General features: G+C 43.2%; 1 protein-coding gene across 3 annotated transcripts in view; it reads left to right on the plus strand.

The window, feature by feature from the left end:
• The window catches only part of gareml (GRB2 associated, regulator of MAPK1-like), a 131,748-nt gene that overhangs the window by 83,153 nt on the left and 21,932 nt on the right, over positions 1–26,663 (plus strand). The window contains exons 3-4 of one of the 3 annotated variants that reach the window (XM_078399401.1): positions 8,597–8,727; positions 16,090–17,304. In XM_078399401.1, the coding sequence (XP_078255527.1) occupies positions 8,597–8,727; positions 16,090–17,304 (1,346 nt within the window). The remainder of the gene's footprint in view (positions 1–8,596; positions 8,728–16,089; positions 17,305–26,663) is intronic. The other 2 variants (XM_078399402.1, XM_078399403.1) reach the window with 2 other exon arrangements.

Raw genomic sequence — 26,663 nt, forward strand, 5'->3', positions numbered from 1 at the left:
CGGCTTTAATGAAAAAAACAGTGGAAGACTGAGCAAACACAAGTGTTCATTGTGTGGCTAGATCAACAAGAGGCTGTAATAGTTCAGTTCCATTCACTGAAGTCTAAGATAAATATAAAATCATTGTCACAGTGCAAAGGTAATTATTCAAGACATTTTTTCATGTCTGAGTGGATGTGTGTGCTTCATTACATCCACATGAAGACATTTCACATTGACGTGCCCAAAGTCTGAACACTCTGTTGCCTGATACGTATTTAAGAGGAAGCATTTTCCTGCCAACAAACGTACCTCACAACCATTTGTGTCACTGGCAACGTGTTCACCAAACTCTGGGCTGAGGATGATTGCCAGCGGCATAAATAACGTATCTTTAAAATTTGAAACGCCAAAATGCGAACCACCTAAATGTCTCAGCAAATGCCAAAAATGACATTGATCTGTTGAAAGTGGATGCAGCAACACCTTTAATTTTGATGATTCCAGTGGAAAGTATTTTAAATACATAAAGCTGAATTTGACAACTGAAAGATTAACTGTTGGTGGCCCATTATACTGATGGAGTCAAGTGGTTTGTAATACTGCATTTGTATATTGATGCTGTGGTATGTTTTTAGTTGAACTCTGAGAAGTGTAGTGTACTTGGGAGTTGAATGGCCAATCTGACAGCATCTTGAGTTCTGGCAAGCAGCGTGAGACCACATCAAGGAGATAGATTTGCAAAGCTCAAGATTCACATCGACTGCTGTAAAACCATCTTTTCCGAGTTTAAATGAGGGGTGTTGTTAACAATACTCTGGCGTGACATTTACTCCTGTTTAATGGTGCTCCTAATTTCTAAACTTTCAATGTGAAATTCAGAAGGCCTTCAATGGGTCACAATGACCCTTGCATCCATTTCTCCAAACTATGATCCAGTGACTGCAAAACTCTTGCAAAAGTTACTGAATAATATTTTAAAGTGTGTGAGGCAGCTTCTCTATTGCTCTTTCAGTTTTTATATTCATCACCAGTTGAAAAAAATTATTTTTAAAATCTCAACATTAGTTCAAATGATGTTGCATTCACAGTTTGTTGCTATATTTCCCTTGTAATTTGAATTTTGTTTGGTTGCCAAAACAACACAAAGGGGAACAGTGCAAAACAGTGATATTAGTTTGTCACCTTTGGTTACAAGGGTCGGGGCACTAAAAAGAGTAAAAAGATTTTTTTTTTTTTAAAGCAGTTTGGGTCATTGCCTTTTGTGCCTCCAATTCGGAACAGTATGTCAACATTGGTAATTATTTCTTACTTCATTAATTTTCAGCAATAAATCCCACTTCTGATTCTGTTTCATGTTGGGGTGGGAAGGGAATTCTGCAAAGTTTGTCAGTTCAAGATTCAAGAGTGTTTAATTGTAATATGTACCGGCAACTGAGCAATTAAATTCTTAGTTGCCGCGGCTTTACAAGTCCATTAATGCAAAACACACAAACAAATCCAAACTAATCAATAATGTCAATTTGAATTTGCCGAAATCAATTTGAATTTTCTGTTGAATCTGCAGTTTCTACCATGGGTGTAAGGAGTGTGTAGGAAGGAACTGCAGATGCTGGTTTAATCTGAAGATAGACACAAAATGCTGGAGTAACTCAACGGGACAGGCAGCATCTCTGTAGAGAAGGAATTATCATATATATACAGCCGGAAACAGGCCTTTTCGGCCCTCCAAGTCCGTGCCGCCCAGCGATCCCTGTACATTAACACTATCCTACACCCACTAGGGACAATTTTTTTTTTTTTACATTTACCCAGCCAATTAACCTACATACCTGTACGTCTTTGGAGTGTGGGAGGAAACCGAAGATCTCGGAGAAATTGGTGACGTTTTAGGTGGAGACAAGAGGAATAGGTTGGACAATTTTCAGAGGATCTGGATTTGAAACCAAGCTCATGATTGGCCTTGCCTCTTGTCTAGTGGCAAGCTGTATTGAGGTCTGATGGGCTTTATCTCGTTGTTTATATTTATTTACTGGATGAGGCATTTCTGGCAAGGGCAGCAATTACTATACATCACTAATTTTCCTAATGTTTGTGAGCCACCTATGAATATACTCCCCCAGCATTGTTAGATAAGAAGTGACAGGGCTTAGACACAGTGCCATTCAGCCCATCGAGTTTAGGCTTCCTTCCAGCAAAACAACCACCTCATTCCCATTCCTCCAGTTATTTCCCTGTTCCTATCCTATTCCTTCTCACTTCCATCAACTCCACGCAATCTTCCTGCTGCCCACTAAACAGAATAATTTACAGTTCCCAGTTAACCTACTGGCATGTCTTTGGGGGAGTGGGAGGGAACTTGAGCACTTGGGGGAAATCTCACAGTCATGGATAGAGTGTGCAAGGTAGGCAGCATCTCTGGAGAGAAAGAATGGGTGACGTTTCGGGTCGAGACCCTTCTTCAGACTGATGTCAGGGGAGTGGGCGGGACAAAGATACAATGTAGTCAGAGACGTAAAACTGGTGGGAGAACTGGGAAGGAGGAGGGGATAGAGAGGGAAAGCAAATGCTATTTGAAGTTGGAGAAGTCAATGTTCATACCGCTTGGGTGTAAACTACCCAAGCGAAATATGAGGTGCTGTTCCTCCAATTTGCGCTGGGTCTCACTGACAATGGAGGAGGCCCAGGACACTGTGGCGCAGCGGTAGAGTTGCTGCCTTACAGCGAATGCAGCGCCGGAGACTCAGGTTCGATCCTGACTACGGGCGCCATCTGTATGGAGTTTGTACGTTCTCCCCGTGACCTGCGTGGGTTTTCTCCGAGATCTTCGGTTTCCTCCCACATTTCAAAGACGTGCAGGTTTGTAGGTTAATTGACTGGGTAAATGTAAAAATTGTCCCTGGTGTGTGTAGGATAGTGTTAATGTGCGGGGATCACTGGGCGGCACGGACTTGGTGGGCCGAAAGGGCCTGTTTCCGCGCTGTAGAATCTAAATCTAAAATCTAAAAAAAAGTCAGATTGTGAATGGGAGGGGGAGTTAAAGTGCTGAGCAACCAGGAGATCAGGTAAGTTAAGTCGGACTGAGCGGAGGTGTTCAGCGAAACAATCGCCGAGCCTGTGCTTGGTCTCGCCTATGTAGAGAAGTTGACACCTGGAACAGCGAATACAGTAGATGAGGTTGGAGGAGGTGCAAGTGAACCTCTGCTTCTTCTTCTTCTGTCGTATGTCTTTTAGACCTGCAGCTCCGTTGAGGCGAGCCAGGCTAACGTGTCATCGTCCAGGTCAATCAGACCTCGTTCACCATTCGGTGGCCGGTATTTGGGGCAACTGGTGACTGTGTGCTCCACTGTCTGCGTTGGGTCCCCACACTCGCAGAAGGCACTGTCCACGAGACCCCACCTCTTCATCGCTACTCCATAGCGTCCGACGCCTGTCCTCAAGCGATTGAGGGTTATCCACTGCTTTCGGGGCAGGTCCTGGCCAGGGACGTCCATCGGTTCGCCGATGTAGCGGTGTAGCCTAGATGGTTCCGCTGACTTCCACTGGTCTCTCCATCTCGTCTTGACCCAGGTAACCTTGGAAGTGTCGACCGGTGTTGTGCAGAGCAGCTTGTGGGCTTGCATGGCAAAGGGGCGCCGTGACTTGAGGCGCACATGTCGTGGTGTCTCTGTGACGATCTGATGGAGAAGGTGGAAATCACTGGTCTGGGCCTTTCGAGAAAGGGCCAGCGTGTCTGCTTCTCGTCTGATGTTGGCCGGGGCGATGCCGGCAGGGACGGGCAGTTAGTTTACTGGGGTAGCTCGTAGGCATCCGGAGACAGTCCGTAGGGCGCTGTTGAGGGCAGCATCCAGCTTCTTAGCGTGAGGGTTACGGCACCAGACCGGGGCGCAGTACTCGGAGGCTGAGAACACCAGGGCCACTGTGGACATGCGCAGTGTCTTCGTCGTGGCTCCCCATGTGGTGCCAGCTAGGCGGCGTATCAGTGCGGCACGTGCGCTTATCTTTGCCTTGGCACCTTCCAGGTGTTGTTTAAATGACAGCGTTCTGTCGAGCTTCACTCCGAGGTACGTGGGGACAGGATGGGACTGTAACCTCGGCCTCACCTGGAAAGACGGTTTGGGTCCTTGGATGGAGTCGAGGGGGAAGGTAAAGGGAGGTGAAGAGGTAAACGTCACCCGTTCCTTCTCTCCAGAGATGCTGCCTGTCCCGCTGAATTACTCCAGCATTTTGTGTCTACTTTCGATTTAAACCAGCATCTGCAGTTCTTTCTTACACAGATAGAGTGTGCAATGTCCACACAGACAGTACCTAAGGTCAGATTCGAACCTAGGTCACTGGAGCTGTGAGGCAGCAGCACCACCTCATGCCGTGCAGCTCTTTCTATCTTACGTCTTCAGTTTAGTTTATTATTACGTGTACCAAGGTACAGTGAAAAGCTTTTGCGTGCTATCCAGTCAGCAGAAAGACAATACATGATTGCAATCAAGCCATTTACAGTGTATAGGTACATGATAAGGGAATAATGTTAAGTGCAAGGTAAAGCCAGCAAAGTCTGATCAAGGATAGTCCGAGGGTCACCAAAAAGGTAGATAGTAGTTCAGCACTGCTCTCTGGTTCTCTGAAACTGACCAGCAATGCCAGGCTGCATAAGCTAGGGTACTGTCGAATTTACCCCTACCCTAATGTGGACATTGGAATTTGTCCATTGAACTACTGGGCTACAATGCTGAGAGCTCTGCACTTTGAATCGGCCCATTTACTCTATCTATTGTACTTGAGTTTTACTTGATTGCATTCATGTATGGTATATCTGATCTCTTTGTATATCATGCAAAACAAAGCTTTTCTCTGTACCTTGGTACATGTGACAATAATGAGCCTAAACCTAATGTATGAATCTTAGAAGTTCTGAGTCTGCAATTGAGAAGCAAGCCTCGTTGCATCCTCTCCTTTGTGTGACTGATATCCTTCTTGCTGATCTTATCACTACTTTGACTGATTGTGATCTCAGTATCTGCAGTAATTTCCACAAAACAGTGAAGAAAATGTTAACTTCTTTTTATTTTTTCCTTTCACATTAGGTGGAGTTAGTTAATAATTTGTTGGATGTTCTTATTATAAAAGTTACATTCACCCACTGGCTTTTGCTTCATTATAACATCTAAAAAAATAGCTCATGTTTCCTCTAGGTAATGGTAGATAAACCTCACTGCAGTTGATAAAGAATTCCTTGTCTATGTTTCGGGCGGACTGAAGGTTTGTGGCAGTATGAGGCACTACAATGGAAATTCTGTCTCTCAAAATATATATTTTTTTGTCAGCATGTAACGTATAAGTTTCCTTGAGGTCAGGATGGTGAGTAGTGGTTATTTGTACAAAGAGACTGACATATTTTTGTATTTTTATGCCAGATTGTTTTGGTTTCAACGTCACCAGCAATTCTTGTTAATAGATCGAATGCTCCACTGATTCAGAGGGTATCTATTATTGACAGTAACATGATAGATTACCCATACATCATCACAGGAACTCATTAGTTGAACACTAGACTAAATCAGACTATCATCAGACTAAGTGTCAGGCTCAGAGCAAATGAATAGTTTTATGCAAAAGAAACATGAAAAATACAAAGCAATGAAGCATTCATTTTTCTTCCATGTTGAATTCAGCAAATAATAATATCACTCAATAGATCCTTGAGAATAGATTTAAAATGGAAGTATATTTCTTGCACTGTCACAAAGTTTAAATGTACAGACTCTTTAACAGGTTAAAAAAAAAAGGGTAAAACACATAACTCCCCTTCAGCTGTATCATTTAAGTCTGACTTTTATAGATCAACTTACTTGAGGGATATATGAGCTAATCTCTTTGACTCTACACTGAAGTTAAACACAATAGCCAAATGCAACTTTCTGCCACTGGTGAATGAGAGCTTAATTTCTTTTCTCTGTACTATAAGGATAAATATCCTTGACAGTGACACAAAAGGTGCTCATTAAATCCAGTTTTTCTAATTAATTTCATTGTGCCCATGCCTGTGAGGGACGAGCAGGGGAATGGGACTCATTGCCGAGCTTTGACTGAATGGGCACCTCATGACCAGTATAAATTTGTGATTCAGTGAAATGCTCTGTGTGGCCTTGGGACTAACACCAGGTCTACAGTTTTGCAAAATTATAAAACTGATGAAAAATTCAAAACAAAAATGCACATTGTTGTAGGAATTAAAGAGTTTCTTGGTGACTTCTTGCGAGTAGCAACTTAATGTAAATTTCTGTGGCATAGTACACCTTAATACTTAAAAGATCTAAATACAAGGTGAACATACCGGAGAAAAATACCTTCATCTGATATTTCCTTGAATTGTGTGTAATTCAGCATTCACCTCGAGAGGAGCATTTAATATCAAAAATCAAAGTAAAACGCCACTGATGTTGGAAATCTGAAATAATTTCCACAATTTTTTGTTCTTCTATGTCTCGTTGGTGTTTTCTGGATGGAGGTCTCCCTGAATCAACCATTTTTTTTGCTGTATCGCTCTGCTGTGTTACTAAGACTCTTGCTGAGGACATTGCCCTTGCAGTTTTCATATTAACCTCAGCCATGTTGACCAACTCAGTGAATGCTGTTCCAAAAGGAAACTTCAATTTGCTAAAAGTCAGTGAGTGTTCATTTAAGGCACATTAGCAATGGTTCTTACCAGTGCTTGTCATATTCTACCATTGTGACTGTGTACCCACTGCACAAGTCCAAGTTTACAAAGGCAGTGCAATATAATTTTGCTCATGACATGAATTAGTGCTTCCTCCACTGCTGTGGGATTATAAAATCTGGTCTATCTAGCTGCATTTATGAAATCATGCCCCTTGGGATCTTCCTGCTGTGCACATGTTTCATGAATTTGGGCATCTGTATCTTGCTGTGATCACTTTGTAAAACAGCAGTTTTGTAAAAGCGACATCATTTTGTATACCTGGCGTTAGCGGATCTTTCAGGGCAGGGGTGAGGAGAAGGCCACAAACAGCTGGGGAACTTGAGACATGGAGGTCAAGTCAAGTCAAGTCAAGTCAATTTTATTTGTATAGCACATTTAATAACAACCCACGTTGATCAAAGTGCTGTACATCTGATTAGGTACTAAGGAAAAAAATGAAACATACAGTAGCACGCAAACAGTTCACAGCCACTCCTCAATGAGCCTCAAACGTTAGGGAGTAGAAATAGGTTTTGAGCCTGGACTTAAAGGAGTCGATGGAGGGGGCAGTTCTGATGGGGAGAGGGAGCTGTTCCACAGTCTAGGAGCTGCAACCGCAAAAGCGCGGTCACCCCTGTCAAACAGAATGAGGGGCCCTCATTAATATTTCTGTTCTGTTTCCCACCCAGGTAATTTCATAAGTTCATAAGTCATTGGAACAGAATTACGCCATTCGGCCCATAGAGTCTTCTCCGCCATCCAATCATAACTGATCTATCTTTCCCTCTCAACCCTATTCTCCTGCCTTCTCCAAGGCAAATTACCTTGGGGGGGGGGGGGGGGGGGAGGGAATCAGTGCCAAATGAACATAGCTGGTGACAGGATAGGGAATAGAGAGACCTGAGAAACCATGAGAAATCATGATGGGAGAGTAGAGGCAGTGGTTTGGAAATGGGGAGAATGATAATTAATTCCAAATAAAAATACTTAATGTGGATACTATGAACTGCAGATGGTGGTTTACTAAAAAACACAAAGTGCTGGAGCAATTCAGCAGGTCAAGTGTCTGAAGAAGTGTCCCGACTTGAAACGTCACCTATCAATGTTCTCCAGAGAAGCTGACGGATCCGCTCAGTTATTCCAGCAGTTTATGTCGTAAAAAGGTGGATGATTTGGTGGCTCAGGCAGCATCTGTGGAAAGGGAAACAGAGTTTGCTGTTTCAGGTTGAAGACACTTTGCATTTTTTTATTTCAGATTTTCAGCATCTGCAGCTTTTTGAAATATACACTTAATTTCAAATGTGGGCCAAAAGGTTGTTATGAATTTGTCGTGAAAAGAAGCTCCTGTTTTATTCAGCTTATGTTTCAAAAACAATTCTTTGTTCTTGTTGTGGACCTAGGATCCAGAGGGGGTTTGTGTTTTGCTTGCAAGATATGTTCACAAATCTCAGTCCTTGCACCTGTAACCAAGGGGGAGAAATTCATCTTCAGTTACTGCTTGCTTGCACATTTGAGATCATTACCCACTGAACATGTGGAAACTTCTGCCTTGTTGTATATGTTTGGGGTTGTTGTTTTCGAGGTGAGAATTGTTTTGCATGAATCCCAACCACTTTAAATGATGTTTCTGGGAAGAGTAGTTCTGGATCAAAATCTATCATTTACCCTCCATGTATGGCTACATAAATGCATCCATAAACAAGAGAGTGAATCCATTTTAACTAACTGATTTGCTTATCATTGCGTTACTAAATCAGTTTTGTTCCAATCTCGTTTGTTATATTGAATGGCGGTGCAGGCTCGAAGTGCCGAATGACCTACTCCTGCACCTATTTTCTATGTTATATTGAAACTTATTGGTGAGATTTTTCCTCAAAGTTATTTCATGATTTCACTCAAACTTTGTGGTTCTATTCCTAGGGAAGTTTAAATTGCTGGAGCAGGATCGAGATGTCAGGGAGCCTGTGCAGTATTTTAACAGTGTTGAGGAAGTGGCCAGTGTTTTTCCAGATCGTGTTTTCGTTATGGAGGCAATAACGTTCAGCGTGAAGGTCAGTCCTGCAACAGTCAGATTTATCTTTTCAGAAAGAATGATTAGTTTATATTCTGTGTTTGTTTCCTCATGAATATGACAGGTTTGAATTGCCCTTCCACTGAAAAGCTCTTTACTTTGCAAATGATAAAAGTACGGATTTAATGTGTCAACCTGACTGGCTGATCATTTGTCGTGATTACAAGCTGGAAATGACACTGGTGTTACCAGTAATTGTTTAGCACTATAAAACTGGATTTTTTTAATCAAGGTGCCTTTTCCTCTCACTCTATAAAAGGTGAAGCTTGGTAGCAGAGTCGTGCTAACCCACAGTCATCCACTCTTTAACAGCTATTCACAGCTGGTAGCCATCCATTAGCTGAGAGCAGATGTGTGACTTGTGGGGCTGTTGAGGGAGGCAGGGAGGGAAATGGGCAGGAATGTAAGTGCTTTACTGAGGGTTTGCTGCTTTCCAGTTCTGGCATTGATTTCTGAGGCACTAATAGAACTGCTGCACTCGGTCATCAGGTGGAGAGCAGAACATGCAGTTGTATAACTAATTAACTTGAAGCACCAATACTTTGATTTAACATTCTGAACGTGTGCTTATGGTTGTCAGTGTTGAAATTCCACCCTGGAGAAGTGGTGTAAAAAGATGATTCTCACCCGTTTTAAACCAGTCCTCCATGGGTTGTACCCATCTCCTGCACTGAACCCTTATGCAGATATCTTTGCTGGGATTATTTAAGTTACTTGCTGTGACAGCAGTGTCACCTCTCTTAGAGATTCCTTCTCATCCATATTCTCCTTCTCCCCCTCTTCTGTTTTGGAATGTATTTATTTCAAAGATATCTGCCTTGAATTTGTATCGAGGATAGATTGTGGTGATATGTTTCATCCACGTGACTGCACTCACGTGCAGAACAGGGTTTGATTGGCCACTCGTGCATTTAAAGATCACATCATTCATATCCCTTTCAGATCCAGTTTAAAGTCGTCCATGTCCTTCAAGATGTTGAACTGAGTTCCTTCCTTCTTTTGCACTCTCCCTTTGGTCCAAACGTTTAATCTGGTTGTCATTACTGTTGATATTGGCAAGGCATGGCTAATGGGACTGGAAAGGGCTTCTTGAAACCTTGCAATGATTTGTGAGAGAGGAGGGGAGTGTGGTCAGAGATATTCTGATGGATTGGTCAGTGTGGGTTATTGACCATCAGGTACACATAAAGTAAAAAGAGAGTAAATCATTTGGGAAGATGGAGCGATGTCCTATGAGTTTTGGAAATCAGACATTTCTACTGAAAAGTCACACTGGCCCAACAAAAGTTGGAGAAATGTTTAAGATGGAATTCCACGACAATTCTATTTTTGTATTGGTTTATTATTGTCATGTGTATCGAGATACAATGAAAACTTTGCATGCTATCCAGTCAAATCACACTATTAAGGAGTACCATCAAGCCATACACAAGGGGCAAAGGGAAAAGTACCAGAGTAATGTATATAGTATTATAGCCTTGTAGTGTTAGAGCTACAGAGAAAAAGTCCAAGGTCAGCAATAAGGTCGTTTGGAAGATTAGGACTACATCGTCTTCTATGGGAGGACTATTCAGTTGTCTGATAATAGCTGTTCCTGAATCTGATGGTACGTGCTTTCAAGCTATTTTATCTTCTGCCCAATGGGAGAGGTGAGAAGAGGGAATGACTGGGGTGAAATAGTCCTCAATTATGTTGATTGCTTTCCTGAAGCAGTGTGAAGTGTAGATGGAGTCGATGGGGGGGAGGGGGGGAGGCTTGTCTGCTTGATGGACTGGGCTACATCCATAACTATATGCATTTTGTTGGGTAAAGTTATTGCCAAACTAAGCTGTGACGCATTCAGATGGGATGCTTTCCATGGTGTAACTGTAGAAGTTGGTAAGAGTCATTGGAGATATGCGAACATCATTAGTCTCCTGAGAAAATAGAAACATTGGCGTGCTTTCTTGGCTATTGCTGCAATCACATGCGGGTTGACTTTTTGCATATTAACAGCATCTGCTTTTTCTTGGAATGACTGGGGCATTCTTGTACCTTTGGAATATAAGGGGGAAAATAATATTCTCCTCCAATGCTCTGCAGTTTTAGCATGGGTTTGTGGGACACTCTTGCCTGTATTTGTCAACTGTAAATCAATGCAGTGTTCTGATGTAGCCGATTGGAGAACATGGCCCATTTATCTGAATAAAATATTGGCAACTATCAGGACTGAGGTATGTTCTGCAATGCAAATTCATTATCAATTCTGTGCAAGGAAACTGCCATCAACTAGACCTGGAGTTTCAGCATAGATCACCTGTGAAGTGCTGTAATCTGTTGGTCTTGTTATTTATTAACCATAATGATTCTGTGGAGCACATCCAGAATACGAGAGCAACATTGGGCAACATTAATTGAAATGATTGAATTTTCATCATTGATGAAAATCACACTTGCAAATTGCAGAGTAGTTGAAGATTACAAGTAAATCATTGAACTTACAGCACAGTGACACACCATTCATTCAGCCACATACTGATGTTTATGTATTAGCATCCGTTATGCATCCACACAAGCCACCTCACAATCTACTTCACGTAATCATTTTAGCATATCTTTCTATTGCTTTCTCTGCACAAAAACGACCAATCCTCCATCACCAGTCTGCCCCCTCCCTTCCCCTGCCAGTTAATATGTCCCCTCCACTGCCAGCCAATCCATTCTCCTCCACTGAAATAATTACAACTAACTGGAATTGATCGAAGAAAAATCTGACGTTGACTTCTTGATTATATCTGGAAAACAAGTAAGCCCCACATAGTGGGTGCGTCTAAGCCGATCACTAATCAGTACCAACTACAGATAAGATACTTCCACTTGACAATAACTTAATATTTTTGCATAATCATTTTTCCTTCAAAATGAACGGAAAATATCATTAAGGATAAATGCTTTGGCTACATTTTCCCAATCCTGTGAAGCACATTCAGATGTTTTGTTGAATGAAGGGCACATTATCCACTGCAGGTTTATTTGTTATCCGGTTGCTGAGCTTTATTTTCAGAGACAGAGTAGTTTCCTCAAAGAGGTCACTGAGGTTGTTCAGAACCAATTCACTCTCCTCATTCCAGGTTGGTTCCTGCTTACTTGTTTACATATTTGTATTTCTACTCCTCATAATCAATTACTTCGTTGAAGAGTGGCAAGTGAAAATATTATCTCTACCACCACTAGTGGAGGCCACTTTTAAATTCATTGCCTTTATGCAGCAGAATATCCAAGGGTTCCTTTAAAGTAAATTAAACGCTAAGTAAAAATAAAGGCATTTCCAAGCATATGTTGATCAAATTTACTTGTTGACAGTTATTGTCATTTGAAGTGAGCTTGCCAAAGATGAGAATTTGTTTCGAAGATGGAAAGATTTTAAGATTGACAAGATAACATTTGGAACCATTTCAAATGTTGTCCATGCTGTTGGAATAATTTCCCATAAATTTGTTTTAAGAATGGTGTGCTTTGGGTTCCCATTCTGAGAATACATCCCACCCCTTCGTCCCAACACAAGAATCTTTTGATTGCTGGCAGCTGAACGAGAAGCCACAGCATCAGAGCTTCACAGCACTTTCTCATTAAGATTCCATTCTGTGTGGGGACCTCTTTGTTACTGTTTGCTGAAAAAGCTGTAAGTGTTTTTTGGGAGAGCGCCACACTGTATGTGGGTGCATTGGCGTACATGTGTGGACTGAGCAGTGAACATCTTTTCGGTCTCCTCAAAGCAGTCAGCTTCGACTTAATAACTGTATTGTGTTAGTCAAGAAGCTGTTCAAAATCCCGAATATTTCCTCTTATACGGTGTAAATAATACTTCCTTGCACATCTTCTATTCTATATTTTTAAAATGCCTTGCCCACTTTATTTTATTTCAAAGCTGCCGGGTGATTCCGATAGCTCGACAAAGAGCCTGAATGCTAGTGTACCTACCCTCCATCTGCCCCCTGCAGCCTTGCAAATGTGCTTTATCCCAGAGGCTTTGGAATGATTGATGGAAAATTTTATTAAATCCAATTATATTCTCAAATGATTAAAATTGAGACTATATTTGCCAACTATCCCATGAATAATTTGTTTTTTCTAACTCTGGGCTCGCCATTTGTATCATATCTCACTTCACTGGCTGAATGGAAAAAAAAATCTCCCCTCTCTCTGCACGAGTGACCCATGGTGTATGCTGTCCTGCAACATTGTTGAAGGCTCCAACCCCAATGATACCTAGTATAACCCATCAGATCAAGTTATTGTTTCCTTTAGGATCCTGTTGCAAACATTTCTTGTTAGAGTCTGTCAGGTTACTGAATTTTGTTGAAAAACAAATTAAATTATGGAATATGATCCCAACACACTACCCTGCAGAGCTACTCCACTACAAACTCTCCCAGCTGACTGTGCCTGAACCCCTCTGTCAGTGGATCATCAACTTCCTGACGGACAGGAAGCAGCATGTGAGGCTGGGAAAGCACATCTCGGACCCACAGACCCTCAGCATAGGAGCACTACAAGGCTGCGTACTCTCCCCTCTCCTTTACTCACTCTACACCAACGGCTGCACCTCCACAGACTCCTCTGTCAAGCTCCTCAAGTTTGCGGATGACACTACCCTGATTGGACTGATCCAGGATGGGGAGGAATCTGCCTACAGATGGGAAGTGACACAGCTGGCGTCCTGGTGCCATCGTAACAACCTGGAGCTCAATGCTCTCAAGACAGTGGAACTAATTGTAGACTTTCGAAGAGATCCTCCTCCCCTCCCCCCACTCACCATCAACAACACCATAGTCACATCTGTGGAGTCATTTAAGTTCCTTGGAACCATCATCTCCAGGGACCTTAAATGGGGGGCCACCATCGACTCCGGCCCAACAGAGGATGTACTTCCTGCGGCAACCGAGGAAACACAATCTGCCACAGGCAATGATGGTCCAATTCTATACTGCTATCATTGAGTCCGTCCTCACCTTCTCCATCATGGTCTGGTTTGGCTCAGCCACCAAGCACGACATCCAGAGGCTGCAACGGATCGTTCGCACAGCTGAGGTTGTTGGCTGCAACCTTCACCCCATTAACGAACTATACACTGCAAGGGCCAGGAAGCGAGCGGGCAAGATCATCTCTGACCTCTCTCACCCTGGCCACAAACTCTTTGAAGCACTTCCTTCTGGAAGGCAACTCCGGACTGTCAAAGCAGCCACAGCCAGACATAAAAACAGCTTTTTTCCACGAGTGATAGTTCTACTCAATAACCAAAGTCTGTAGTCTCTTTTTTGCTCTGGTTTATTTTCACCATTTTATGTTTAGACCGTAATGGTGTATCCTTATTGTTTTGATGTGTTTATTGTTTTGATGTGTTTATGCTTTATTCTTAATTGTTAACTGTATGTTTGTGTTGTCATTTGTGAGCGGAGCACCAAGGCACATTCCTTGTAAATGCATACTTGGCCAATAAACTTATTCATTCTCATTCACACATATGTAGCCTGAAGTTCTTTGAAATGGAAAGCAATTTATTTTATTCTGTCATTTTCAGACAATTATGGTCAGTACTGGTTTTCAGTTGCGTTTTTTTTTAGTTATCAGCATTATTAAAGTTGTTGTTCAGCTTTTCCTTGCTTTATAGATTGGGCATATATTTGTTTTAATGCATTAGCAATCATACAATCTTAGTTTGTGGGACATAGCGGGCAGGGGTATAAACTGAGAAGTATTGTCCCCAAATGACATTAACACTCAAAACTCGTCTTGCTATCTTGCCACCTTCAGAGGTTGTTCAGATGAAAGTCACAACCATTTCATTGTATTCATTGTTTGCTATTATTCTTCAGAAAATTCTGGAAAAAACAAAGAGGTATAAGGACGACCAAGTAATTGAAGCACAAAGCGTGCCTTAAATCTTTTTCAAATTACTTTGAATCTGTATAATTAGGGTTAATCTGGTTCTTCGGAACCAGATTCAAACTCTTGTGTGTCACTGAATTGACAAGTCATTGAAACCTTTCCGAATCCGTTTGAAGTACAGATTGAACACCGATTATCCGGCACCCTCGGTTCCAGAGCCTTTCTGGATTACCCGTTTTTCTCGTCCAACAGAGGTCAGGTAATAATGAAATGGAAATACACCTCTGGCCCGCTAACAACACCCCTTCCTGTGTCTCTAAAGCACCATGGAGTGCCAGAAACTTGAAAAACAAACAAATATAAAATGTAAACTGAATGTGAATGGAATGACCTGCCGACCCATTCCAAACTCCCAACATCCCTCCGGCCATTTAGAGCCCCATATTCGGACCCCATTCCCAACTCGCAAGGTGCACCAGCAAGCCACTCTCACCTACTACTGTTTCATGCTGTCAGCTCGATCACCGCTCGACCACCGCTGTCTGCTTCTCCCCTCGCTCTGTGCAGTTGGCACCCTCCCCTCCTTCCTCCCGTCCTCCCCCCCCCCCTCCCCCCACTGTCGCTGCCTCCTCCTTCTCCCCCAGAGTCGCTGACATCATCTTGTAAGCGACAGCAGGCGAGAGGGGAGGGAGCCCCATGGTGACCGAGTGCGTCCTGTCATTGGCAGCGGCCTGTAGAAAGTGCATCCTGTAGGAGGCTACAACGTGAGCCACAACAACAGCATGTGAACCAGTGAAGAAAGGCTCGCTGTTGCAGACCAGTGGCATCGGCTCCTGGTTTTAAAGTGAAACAACACAAAGTGCTGGAGTAACTCAGCGGACTGAATCTGTCTGAGGAAGGGTTCTCCAGAGATCCTGACCCGTTGAATTACTCCAGCACTTTGTGTCCTTTTGTCTATTAACTGTCATCTGCAATAACCGACCCACTCCCTCTGCTATGGTCCGTTATAACAAGGGTTTACTGCAAACAGCCACAGCCGAGGGAATTGCATTACCAAGCAGGGAGAATGTCACAGCGGCACTCTGAGAGGGATCATCCATTGAGGCAATATGGATTGAGCACAAAAACTCATTGATCTACTTCTTTTCATTTGGTTGAAAAACCAGACGGACGACTCTGATGCCAAAAGGCAACATGCTGTGTGCTCACATATTCAGAAGCATGGTGGACTGGTGAAACAAGAGCCTCTTTGAAAAGTAGAAGTTAGGGTGGTCTCCAAGGGGAACAACAGAGGTTGAACCCCATTGCTGGGGCATTGTAAAATTCAATACTAGTTTATTCCTTATAAAAATAATTTAAATTTCAAATACATTGACAGGTCACTGATATAAATTGTTAGTGTGACATATATTACCCTGTGATAAGTATGAGTATTTCCATGTTTAATGCAGCCCATATTGATTGCTTGCTGCAGGTGGTCTCTGGTGAATTCAGCGAGGACAGTGAGGTGTATAACTTTATGCTGCATGCTGGCGATGAGCTGACACTGATGGGCCAGGCCGAGATCCTCTGTGCCAAGACTGTGAAAGAAAAGTCCCGCTTCAACACGATATTGCGGAAGTTGGGCAAGAGCAACACGTTGAGCAAACAGGTCAAAGGCAAGATGCCGTGCCTCATCTGCATGAACCACAGGACTAACGAGAGCCTTAGCCTTCCCTTCCAGTGCCGAGGAAAGTTCAGTACTCGCAGCCCCCTTGAGATCCAAATGCAGGAAGGGGAGCACACAATCCGCAGTATCATTGAAAAGGTTCGGCTACCAGTCAACGTCACTGTTCCGTCTCGTTCGCCGCGCAATTCTTATGATCTTCATTGCATCCGTGAAGGGCATCGCTATAAGCTTGTCAGCATCATATCGAGGACTGTGGTCTTGTGCTGCATCATCCGCAAGGATGACATTATCCCCTTGCACTTTCTGCTGCTTTCAGATATGCCCAGGTTTGTGCTACCCGAAGGACTATTAAGGGGCAACCCCATGTATGAGAGGTTGGTTCAGGAAATAACTTTATTTAGCCAGGAGCATTTCAATGCGGACGAGTACTCCAAGGCAGTCCGAGAGGTCAAGACGGACTTTACGGATGATTGCACCAGCCCAAGGAGAATCCGGGTTTGTTTGCAGGGATATTCGGCCAATTCAATGAATTATGCCAGGGAGGATCTAACCCAGTCGTTTCAGAGGCTCTCCATGTGCGCTTTCACCGGCGCTCTGTTACATAGCAATGGCGAGGTGACCTTTCAAGGTTGCCGTGATTCTATCGGGGAGCAGCAAATAATGCCGCACGAGTTACTGACTCCGCCAGACATGGTTGACATGGATGGAGAATACATGACTCCTGACTGGGCAGAAAGTTATTTTCGGACTCGGGATCAACCAGAGATTCCCTATGAGGAGCTGTGGAGCAATCAAAGCCCCGATAATTCCAAGGATTCCTATGGCAGGTTGATGGAGAATGAGAATAAAACTCAACAAGGCTCTATCGCTTTCTACTCTCATTGCTCCTCCTCCTCGTACGAGGATCCTGTTTTCTCATCGCATTTGGCTATTGTACAAAGAGGAGAGTCCAGCGTGCCAAGTCCACCTCCAGTGCCTCCGAAATCAGAAGCTGTGAGTATCATAGCAACTGGATCAAGTGTAAGTTTTTTTTTTTAATAAATGTTTTTAATAGCAAAGGGCAAACTTGGGATGGTGCATTCAAAAAGTAACCAAATAATTAATAAAATGTGGGCTCACGCCAATAGTTGTCAAGCGGTAAATTCCCTGTCCCGGAATCATCAGGTGAACATGATGCTGTAGATATTACAGATTCTCTCATATGCCAAGCAGTTGTATCTGCTGAGAATGGACATCCAGATTTCAGGCAAACTCGGGAAACCATAAAGGATATTATGTCTATTAAAATGAATGGATTATAAATGTGATAGAGAACTGTCTCCAAGTACATGCATCTAGCACGTGAAATTCTGTGTGGCTGTTGGGTTCACAGGCTGCCTGTAAATCATAGAATATCAACAAATAATTAATTGATTAGCAGGTTTGGTTTGCGACTGATGTCAGTTATTTTGATTTCTGACTTCGAAATTGGGAAAATTTCATAATTAGTCAATGTAATGTAATTAGTCTGTAATGCCTGCCATTTTTTTAAATTCTAGCTGGTGTTATTTGGTAAGCCTTGTGGCTATGATCGGTTAATTGTTCTAATTATGTCCAAATAAGTGAAAAATCTCCAAAAGTAATCTCATGAGAAAGCAAAATAACCCGCACATTAGCACAGTTCACTAAATAGACAATAGACAATAGGTGCCAGCTCCGCCATTCAATGTGATCTTGGCTGATCATTCTCAATCAGTACCCCGTTCCTGCCTTCTCCCCATATCCCCTGACTCCGCTATCCTTAAGAGCTCTATCTAGCTCTCTCTTGAATGCATTCAGAGAATTGGCCTCCACTGCCTTCTGAGGCAGAGAATTCCACAGATTCAGAACTCTCTGACTGAAAAAGTTTTTCCTCATCTCCATTCTAAATGGCCTACCCCTTATTCTTAAACTGTGGCCCCTTGTTCTGGACTCCCTCAACATTGGGAACATGTTTCCTGCCTCTAACGTGTCCAACCCCTTAATAATCTTATACGTTTTGATAAGACCCCCTCTCATCCTAAATTCCAGTGTATACAAGCCTAGTCGCTCCAGTCTTTCAGCATATGACAGTCCCGACATTCTGGGAATTAACCGAGTAAACCTATGCTGCACGCCCTCAATAGCATGAAATAGCTATTATTTGTCATTATTCATTGTAGGACATGAGTTTAGACATCATGCATCCTTGACATTTGAGAGTGTAAACTTAAACACTTTTTTCAGAAATAATAATGCATCTTTTTTCCTTTATATGCTTTTCATTCATTTTGGAATTATAATTTTTAACATCAACATTGTCTACACCCAGAGTCCATACACCATACTCTGGCTCGCATTTAAGTATAATAAATACATAAACTATTAAGGTCAAACAAATGAGAGTTGTTGAACTTGTTGTTGCTGTGCATGGTTGCTGACTTGGAACTGAATTGTAAACACTATATTTTGTTTCACAAAATTCGAAGACTAATTTCATAGTTTTGGTCTCAAAATTAGAATGGATATCGAAGTCTTCTTCTCTGATGACAGATGGGGTGTGGGATTTGAAGCTCAGTTTTTGATCAAAGATAATCAATATTTTAAACTAATTCAGCCTGAACAAGTGAGTGGATGAGCGATGCAGACATTGGCTTGTGACCAATGTGAAATACTTCTGACAAGGAGGCTCGTCCTCAACAAGCTCAAGTTTCCTGCACCACAATATTGTCAGTGTTACATTTCTGAGTTCATGCCTACACTTAGGTGCTTCTGCTTTCCGTTCCGTTTTTTATTTAAATGCTTGTTGTGCATTTCTTTCATGTTCTGTTCAATCCTGAATTGTACATTTCACCCACTCCACTATCGACCCAACAGGACCAGGATAATAGATGCAAATGAAGGAGTAGACCCTGGTGACCCTCAAGCCCAAACAGGAAGATTGTGACTGATCGAATCTTTTGCCTTGAGTCCACTTACTTCCAGATAATTATTTTCCTTTGTCCAAAACTCACTCTGTCTCAGTCTTAAAAATACTTCTCAGCATCTCAAACGCTTTTGGGTGAAAACTCCCAAAGATACACAACTCACAGAGAAATAAATCCTTTTCATTTAAGGCTTAGAAACAATTACCTGAGTACCAGCACTCTCTCTGAAGTCCTCATTCTCCTCCCCAGCCTCATTGGCAAGCTTCATTTCAAAACTTTGCTGCAGGACTGTTTCTGCAGCAAGCCCTGAGTACTTGTCATTCTCACCTGAGGAAATTCAGCATATCCTCAATGACTCTTAGAAACATCTACAGATGCACCTCAGAAAGCATACTGTGGGGTTGCATCACAGCTTAGTGTGGGAACAGCTCTGCCCAAGACACAAGGGATTGCAGAGAGTTGTAGATGTAGCCCAGTCCATCACACAGATCAGACTTCTCACTATTGACTCGATTTACACTTCACTCGACCTAGAAAAGGAGCCAACATAATCAAAGACGTCCCACCCCAGTTGTTCCTCCTCCTCCCTGCTCCCGTCCTGCAGAGGGTACAGAAGCGTGAAAGCACGCACCACCTGACTCAGGAACAGCTTAGTCCTTTCTGCTATCAGGCTTCTGAATGGTCTTCCCATCAGCTAGACTACTACACAATTCACCGCTACACCATTGTGGACCTTGAACTTTGTGTATGGAACTAATACTGAGAACTACATTCTGCACTCTGTATCTTCTCCTCTCCTCTATCGATTATACTTGAGTTTGACTTGATTGAATTTATATCCGATCTGTTTGGATAGCATGCAAAACAAAGTTTTTCACGTCACCTCAGTACAAATGGAATAAAGTCTTATCCTGGCCAATATTTCCCTATAGCTCAGGCTCTCAAGTCCGAGCAACATCCTCTTAAATCTTATCTAGAAGTTGAAGGAGCACATGTGGAGCTGCACAGCCTAGAGTGTGAGGAAGTGCCCATACGTTCTGCAAAGGAGCCTTTCTAAAGTTATTTTGTGATGGCCCAAACACCAGTCCATCCAGTTTGAATGTGCCTGATTCAGAGCCATGCATGCTCATGAGATTTCTGCAGGAAGATATGTTCTTGCATTGGGGTTTGCAATAAGTATGGCAAAAATGAGGCAAACCTTGCAGTGAGCAAAGTTTGGGTTATCCAATACATAGAGCAAATAATTTTTTGTTGTTATTGTAATTCTTTCCTTCCCAATCTGGTCCCTGGACATTGCGAGTCTGTCCACCACAGTGCCTGCTTTCCACCCACTGTCATGAATGGTGCTCAGATCACCTCTGGTGAGAATCTCTGAGCTTTCAGATTGCACCTTATTCATGCAGCTGAGCACTGTTTGCATTTGTCTCCAGTTGTTTGCCCTTTCAATAGGCAATAGACAATAGGTGCAGGAGTAGGCCATTCAGCCCTTCGAGCCAGCACTACCATTCAATGTGGTCATGGCTGATCATTCTCAATCAGTACCCCGTTCCTGCCCTCTCCCCGTACCCCCTGACTCCGCTATCCTTAAGAGCTCTATCATAGCGAATTTCACTTCCATTTTGTAAGACTGCCCTCTCTCAAACAAGTCTTGCCAATAAATAAAATTAATTTTGAAGATTAATAAAATTAAAGGAAATATAATTGCCCTGCGCAGGCAATGAGTTTTAATTGTCGTAATTGTTTAATTTGGATTTAAAAAAATCAGAAATGTTATTTGTTCCATGAGTTGAGTGTTCACGCATGGACAAAGCTGCACATGCTTTGTGAGCAATTATTGTATTGAGTAGAGTGCAAATATTGGGAGCATTGAGGCAGAATGGGCAGGCAAGTCAGTGGGACCACAGTTTAGCTGCAAAGATGGGGGCTGATTTTCCAAATGACTATTATCGTTGATCACTCGTAATCTATTGCTTTTGCTTTTGGTCCCTTACCCATTGTACACATGAGAAAGCACTAAAAAACATAGTGCAGGGTTTAAGGGTGAGTATTCTTATTGGTGGAATCTAATTACTCATGTCCAATGGGGCTGCAACCATTTAATGTACATTGAATTAAGTCAGAAGCCAGAGGCCACATTAGAAAGCTATCTCCACAGCAATAGGATTGCTGTGCTCTTGGCCACCCTGGGCCTTGCTCACCGAGGCTGCATACTAATTCAGCTGCAGTAATATCTCATGAAGGTGCCCCATCACTTGGATGTGGTAGAATGAAACAGTTTGTCACCGAAGAACACATTCTCACCCATTGACACATTAAGTTCAGCTACGCCCCTGACATCAGTGCCCTCTGCTGCTGCACATTGTAAATGGCAGTTTACACCAATTAAGGAGCCGTTCTGTTGTCTGAAGAAGCACTGACAGAGCAACCCAAGACCTATATCTCGACAGAAAGTATGACCCATTTTAGAGCTTCCTCCCTCAGTTATTCAACTCAGGGCTTGAACCCCTGAATAACCCGCAATTATTATTTCTTTAAATTAAAACCGTGCACTCGTTAAGTGTACGTTAGGCGGCAGCTGGAGCCGACTCTCAGGGAAATGCAGCCTGGTAACCTCACCCTGGAAATTCTGCATTGGGTGAAGGCAGAAGGGGTGTGGTCCTCCTGTTGTTCCTCTGACCTGGCAAAGGCCAAGTGACATCTAATATCTCTGCACTTTGACAAGGTCAGCAGCAAAGGTCCAGTCCTATGGCAGCTGTGCTACTGATCCCAGAGCTTCTGAGGCAGGCTTACGTGATATCAGATTCAGACTTGACAAACCTTAATATGGCACCATCTTGCACATTGTTTAAAGAGACCCATCAATGAGCTCATGCAGCACCTCGCTTGGTGTCTCTTCCTTTTACATTATCATTTCTTCACGGCCGGCTTCTGCATTATTCACTGTCACTAACTCAAGCAGTTCCAAACAATTTAATTTGTTACCATTGAGACAGGAATTGACAAGACCAGGAAAGACTATGTCAGTCATTAAGCCTGTCTATGGTGTCAAAATCAAAGCTGATTTGTTACTGCTAGTTGTTTGAATGCCCTTTGCCACGTACACTTTGAATCATTCCCTGCAGCAGCAATCAGCAGTAGCAGCAGCAGCAGCAGCAGCAGCAATCAGCAGTAGCAGCAGCAGCAATCAGCAGTAGCAGCAGCAGCAGCAGCAGCAGCAAGCAGCAGTAGCAAGCAGCACCTAGCTGTGTTGCTTGGGAAGTAGTGTGTGGGGATTGTGTGGGGATTGTGTGGGGATAGTAAGGAGTAAGACCTGTGTGATCTCCCGGACTAGTTTCGATCGCCTAGCTTGGGGTCGGAGAGGAATTTCCCGGGTTTTTTCCCAAATTGGCCTGGGTTTTTTATCCGGTTTTTCGCCTCTCCCAGGAGATCACTCAGTTCTTTTGGGTGGGCGGTTGGAGCGGTTGGAGTAGCAGCCGGGCGGTAGGTTTAGTAACCGAGCGCGGGGCTTTGTTTGGAGAGTATGACTGCCAGGGCAGTTTTTTGCTCTGGGTGTCAGATGTGGGGAATCTGGGAGTCTGATAGTCTTCCAGACATCCACATCTGCGCCAGGTGTGACGAGATGGGGCTCCTAAGGGACCGTATTAGGAACCTGGAGCGGCAGATTGATGACCTCCGTCTGATCAGGGAGAGTGAGGAGGTTATAGATAGGAGTTACAGGGAGGTGGTCACTCCTAGACCACGGGAGGTAGACAAGTGGGTCACTGTTAGGGGGGGCAAGGAACAGAGGCAGGGACTAGGGAGTACCCCGGTGGCTGTACCCCTTGGAAATAAGTACTCCTGTTTAAGTACTGTTGGGGGGGACAGCCTACCTGGGGGCAACGACGGTGCCCGGGCCTCTGGCAAGGAGTCCGGCCCTGTTGCTCAGAAGGGTAGGGAAAGGAAGAGGAGAGCAGTAGTAATAGGGGACTCTATAGTGAGGGGGTCAGATAGGCATTTCTGTGGACGCAGTCGGGAGACCCGGATGGTGGTTTGCCTCCCTGGTGCCGGTGTCCGGGATGTGTCTGAGCGTGTCCAGGATATCCTGAAAGGGGAGGGAGAGGAGCCAGAGGTCGTGGTACATATAGGTACCAACAATATAGGTAGGATAAGGGAAGAGGTCCTGAAAGGAGAATTCAGGGGGCTAGGAAGAGAGTTAAAAAAAAGGACTTCCAAAGTAATAATCTCAGGCTTACTGCCTGTGCCACGCGATAGTGAGAATAGGAATGGAGTGAGGTGGAGGATAAATACGTGGCTGAGGAACTGGTGCAGGGAGCAGGGTTTCAAGTTTCTGGATCATTGGGACCTCTTCTGGGGGAAGTATGACCTGTACAAAAAGGACGGGTTGCATCTGAACCCGAGGGGAACCAATATCCTGGCGGGGAGATTTGCTAAAATAACTGCGGAGACTTTAAACTAGTACGGTTGGGGGGAGGGACTCAAACACAGATAGCTAATAGGCAGTGTGTGAGGCAGGAGGCAGAAAAGGGAAACACTCAGACCCAATATGTAGGAGAGAAAGAAGGGAAAATAAATAAACTGAGAATAAGAAATGATGGGTCCCTTAAATGTGTATATTTTAATGCTAGGAGCATTGTAAGAAAGGTGGATGAGCTTAGAGCCTGGATTGACATCTGGAAGTATGATGTTGTGGCGATCAGTGAAACATGGTTGCAGGAGGGTTGCGATTGGCAATTAAATATTCCAGGATTTCATTGTTTCAGATGTGATAGAATCAGAGGGGCAAGAGGTGGGGGTGTTGCATTGCTTGTCAGGGAGGATATCACAGCAGTGCTTTGGCAGGACAGACTAGAAGGCTCGATTAAGGAGGCTGTTTGGGTGGAACTCAGAAATGAGAAAGGTTTAGCAACACTTATAGGGGTGTATTATAGACCGCCAAATAGGGAACGAGAATTGGAAGAGCAAATATGTAAGGAGATAGCAGATATTAGTAGTAAGCACAGAGTGGTGATTGTGGGTGATTTCAATTTTCCGTATATAGACTGGGAATCACATTCTGTTAAAGGGCTGGATGGTTTGGAGTTTGTAAAATGTGTGCAGGATAGTTTTTTGCAGCAATACGTAGAGGTGCCTACCAGAGAAGGGGCAGTGTTGGACCTCCTGTTAGGAAATGAGATGGGTCAGGTGACGGAGGTATGTGTTGAGGAGCACTTTGGGTCTAGTGATCATAATGCCATTAGTTTCAATATCATTATGGAGAAGGTCAAATCTGGACCAAGGGTTGAGATTTTGGATTGGAGAAAGGCTAATTTTGAGGAGATGAGAAAGGATTTAAAAGGAGTGAAATGGAAATTGTTGTTTTATGAAAAGGATATAATAGAGAAATGGAGGATATTTAAAGGTGAAATTTTGAGAGTACAGAGTCTTTATGTCCCTGTTCGGTGGAAAGGAAAGAATAATAATTTGAAAGAGCCATGGTTTTCCAGGGAAATTGGACACTTGGTTCGGAAAAAGAGGGAGATATACAATAAATATAAGCGGCAGGGAGTAAATGAGGTTCTTGAGGAATATAAAGAATGTAAAAGGAATCTTAAAAAGGAAATTAGAAAAGCGAAAAAAAGATATGAGGCTGCTTTGGCAAGTAATGTAAAAGTAAACCCCAAGGGGTTCTACAGATATGTCAATAGCAAAAGGATAGTGAGGGATAAAATTGGTCCATTAGAGAGTCAGAGTGGACAGCTATGTGCTGAGCCGGAAGAAATGGGGGAGATATTAAACAATTTCTTTTCTTCGGTATTTACCGAGGAGAAGGATATTGAATTATGTGAGGTAAGCGAAACAAGTAGAGTAGTGATGGAAATTAGGAGGATTAAAGAAGAGGAGGTACGGACACTTTTGAAGAATATAAAAGTGGATAAGTCTCCAGGTCCTGATAGGATATGCCCTAGGACATTGAGGGAAGTTAGTGCAGAAATAGCAGGGGCTATGACGGAAATATTTCAAACGTCATTAGAAACAGGGATGGTGCCGGAAGATTGGCGCATTGCGCATGTTGTGCCTTTGTTTAAAAAAGGTTCTAAAAGTAAACCTAGCAATTATAGACCTATTAGTTTGACGTCTGTGGTGGGAAAATTAATGGAAAAGATACTTAGGGACAATATATATAATTATTTGGATAATCAAGGCCTGATTAGAAACAGTCAACATGGATTTGTGCCTGGAAGGTCATGTTTGACTAATCTTCTTGAATTTTTTGAAGAGGTTACCAGGGAAATTGATAAGGGCAAGGCTGTGGATGTTGTCTATATGGACTTCAGTAAGGCATTTGACAAGGTTCCACATGGAAGGTTGATTAAGAAGGTTAAATCGTTGGGTATTAATAGTGAGGTTGCAAGATGGATTCAACAATGGCTGAATGGGAGATACCAGAGGGTAACGGTTGACAATTGTATGTCAGGTTGGAGGCCAGTGTCTAGTGGAGTGCCCCAAGGATCTGTGTTGGGTCCACTGTTGTTTGTCATTTACATTAATGATCTGGATGATGGTGTGGCAAATTGGATTAGTAAATATGCAGATGATACTAAGATAGGTGGAGTAGTTGATAGTGAGGTAGATTTTCAAAGTCTACAGAGAGACTTGGGCCTTTTGGAAGGGTGGGCTGAAAGATGGCAGATGGAGTTTAATGCTGATAAGTGTGAGGTGCTGCATTTTGGTAGGACAAATCAAAATAGGACGTACAGGGTAAATGGTAGGGAATTGAGGAATGCAGTGGAACAGAGGGATCTGGGAATAACTGTGCATTGTTCCCTGAAGGTGGAATCTCATGTGGATAGGGTGGTGAAGAAGGCGTTTGGTATGCTTGCCTTTATAAATCAGAGCATCGAGTATAGAAGTTGGGATGTAATGTTGAAATTGTACAGGGCATTGGTGAGGCCAAATCTGGAGTATGGTGTGCAGTTCTGGTCGCCAAATTATAGGAAGGATGTCGACAAAATGGAGAGGGTACAGAGGAGATTTACTAGAATGTTGCCTGGGTTTCAGCACTTAGGCTACAGAGAGAGGTTGAACAGGTTGGGTCTTTATTCTTTGGAGCGTAGAAGGTTGAGGGGGGACTTGATAGAGGTTTTTAAAATTTTGAGAGGGACGGACAGAGTTGACGTGGGTAGGCTTTTCCCTTTGAGAGTGGGGAAGATTCCAACAAGGGGACATAGCTTCAGAATTGAGGGACAAAGGTTTAGGGGAAACATGAGGGGGAACTTCTTTACTCAGAGGGTTGTGGCTATATGGAATGGGCTTCCGGTGGAAGTGGTGGAGGCTGGCTCGATTTTATTATTTAAGAGTAAATTGGATAGGTATATGGATAGGAGGGGATTGGAGGGTTATGGTCTGAGTGCAGGTAGATGAGACTAGGTCAGGGAGAATGGTCAGCGTGGACTGGTAGGGCCGGACAGGCCTGTT

This window comes from Rhinoraja longicauda, chromosome 5 (assembly GCF_053455715.1).
Source record: "Rhinoraja longicauda isolate Sanriku21f chromosome 5, sRhiLon1.1, whole genome shotgun sequence".
In the NCBI taxonomy this organism is placed as follows: Eukaryota; Metazoa; Chordata; class Chondrichthyes; order Rajiformes; family Arhynchobatidae; genus Rhinoraja; species Rhinoraja longicauda.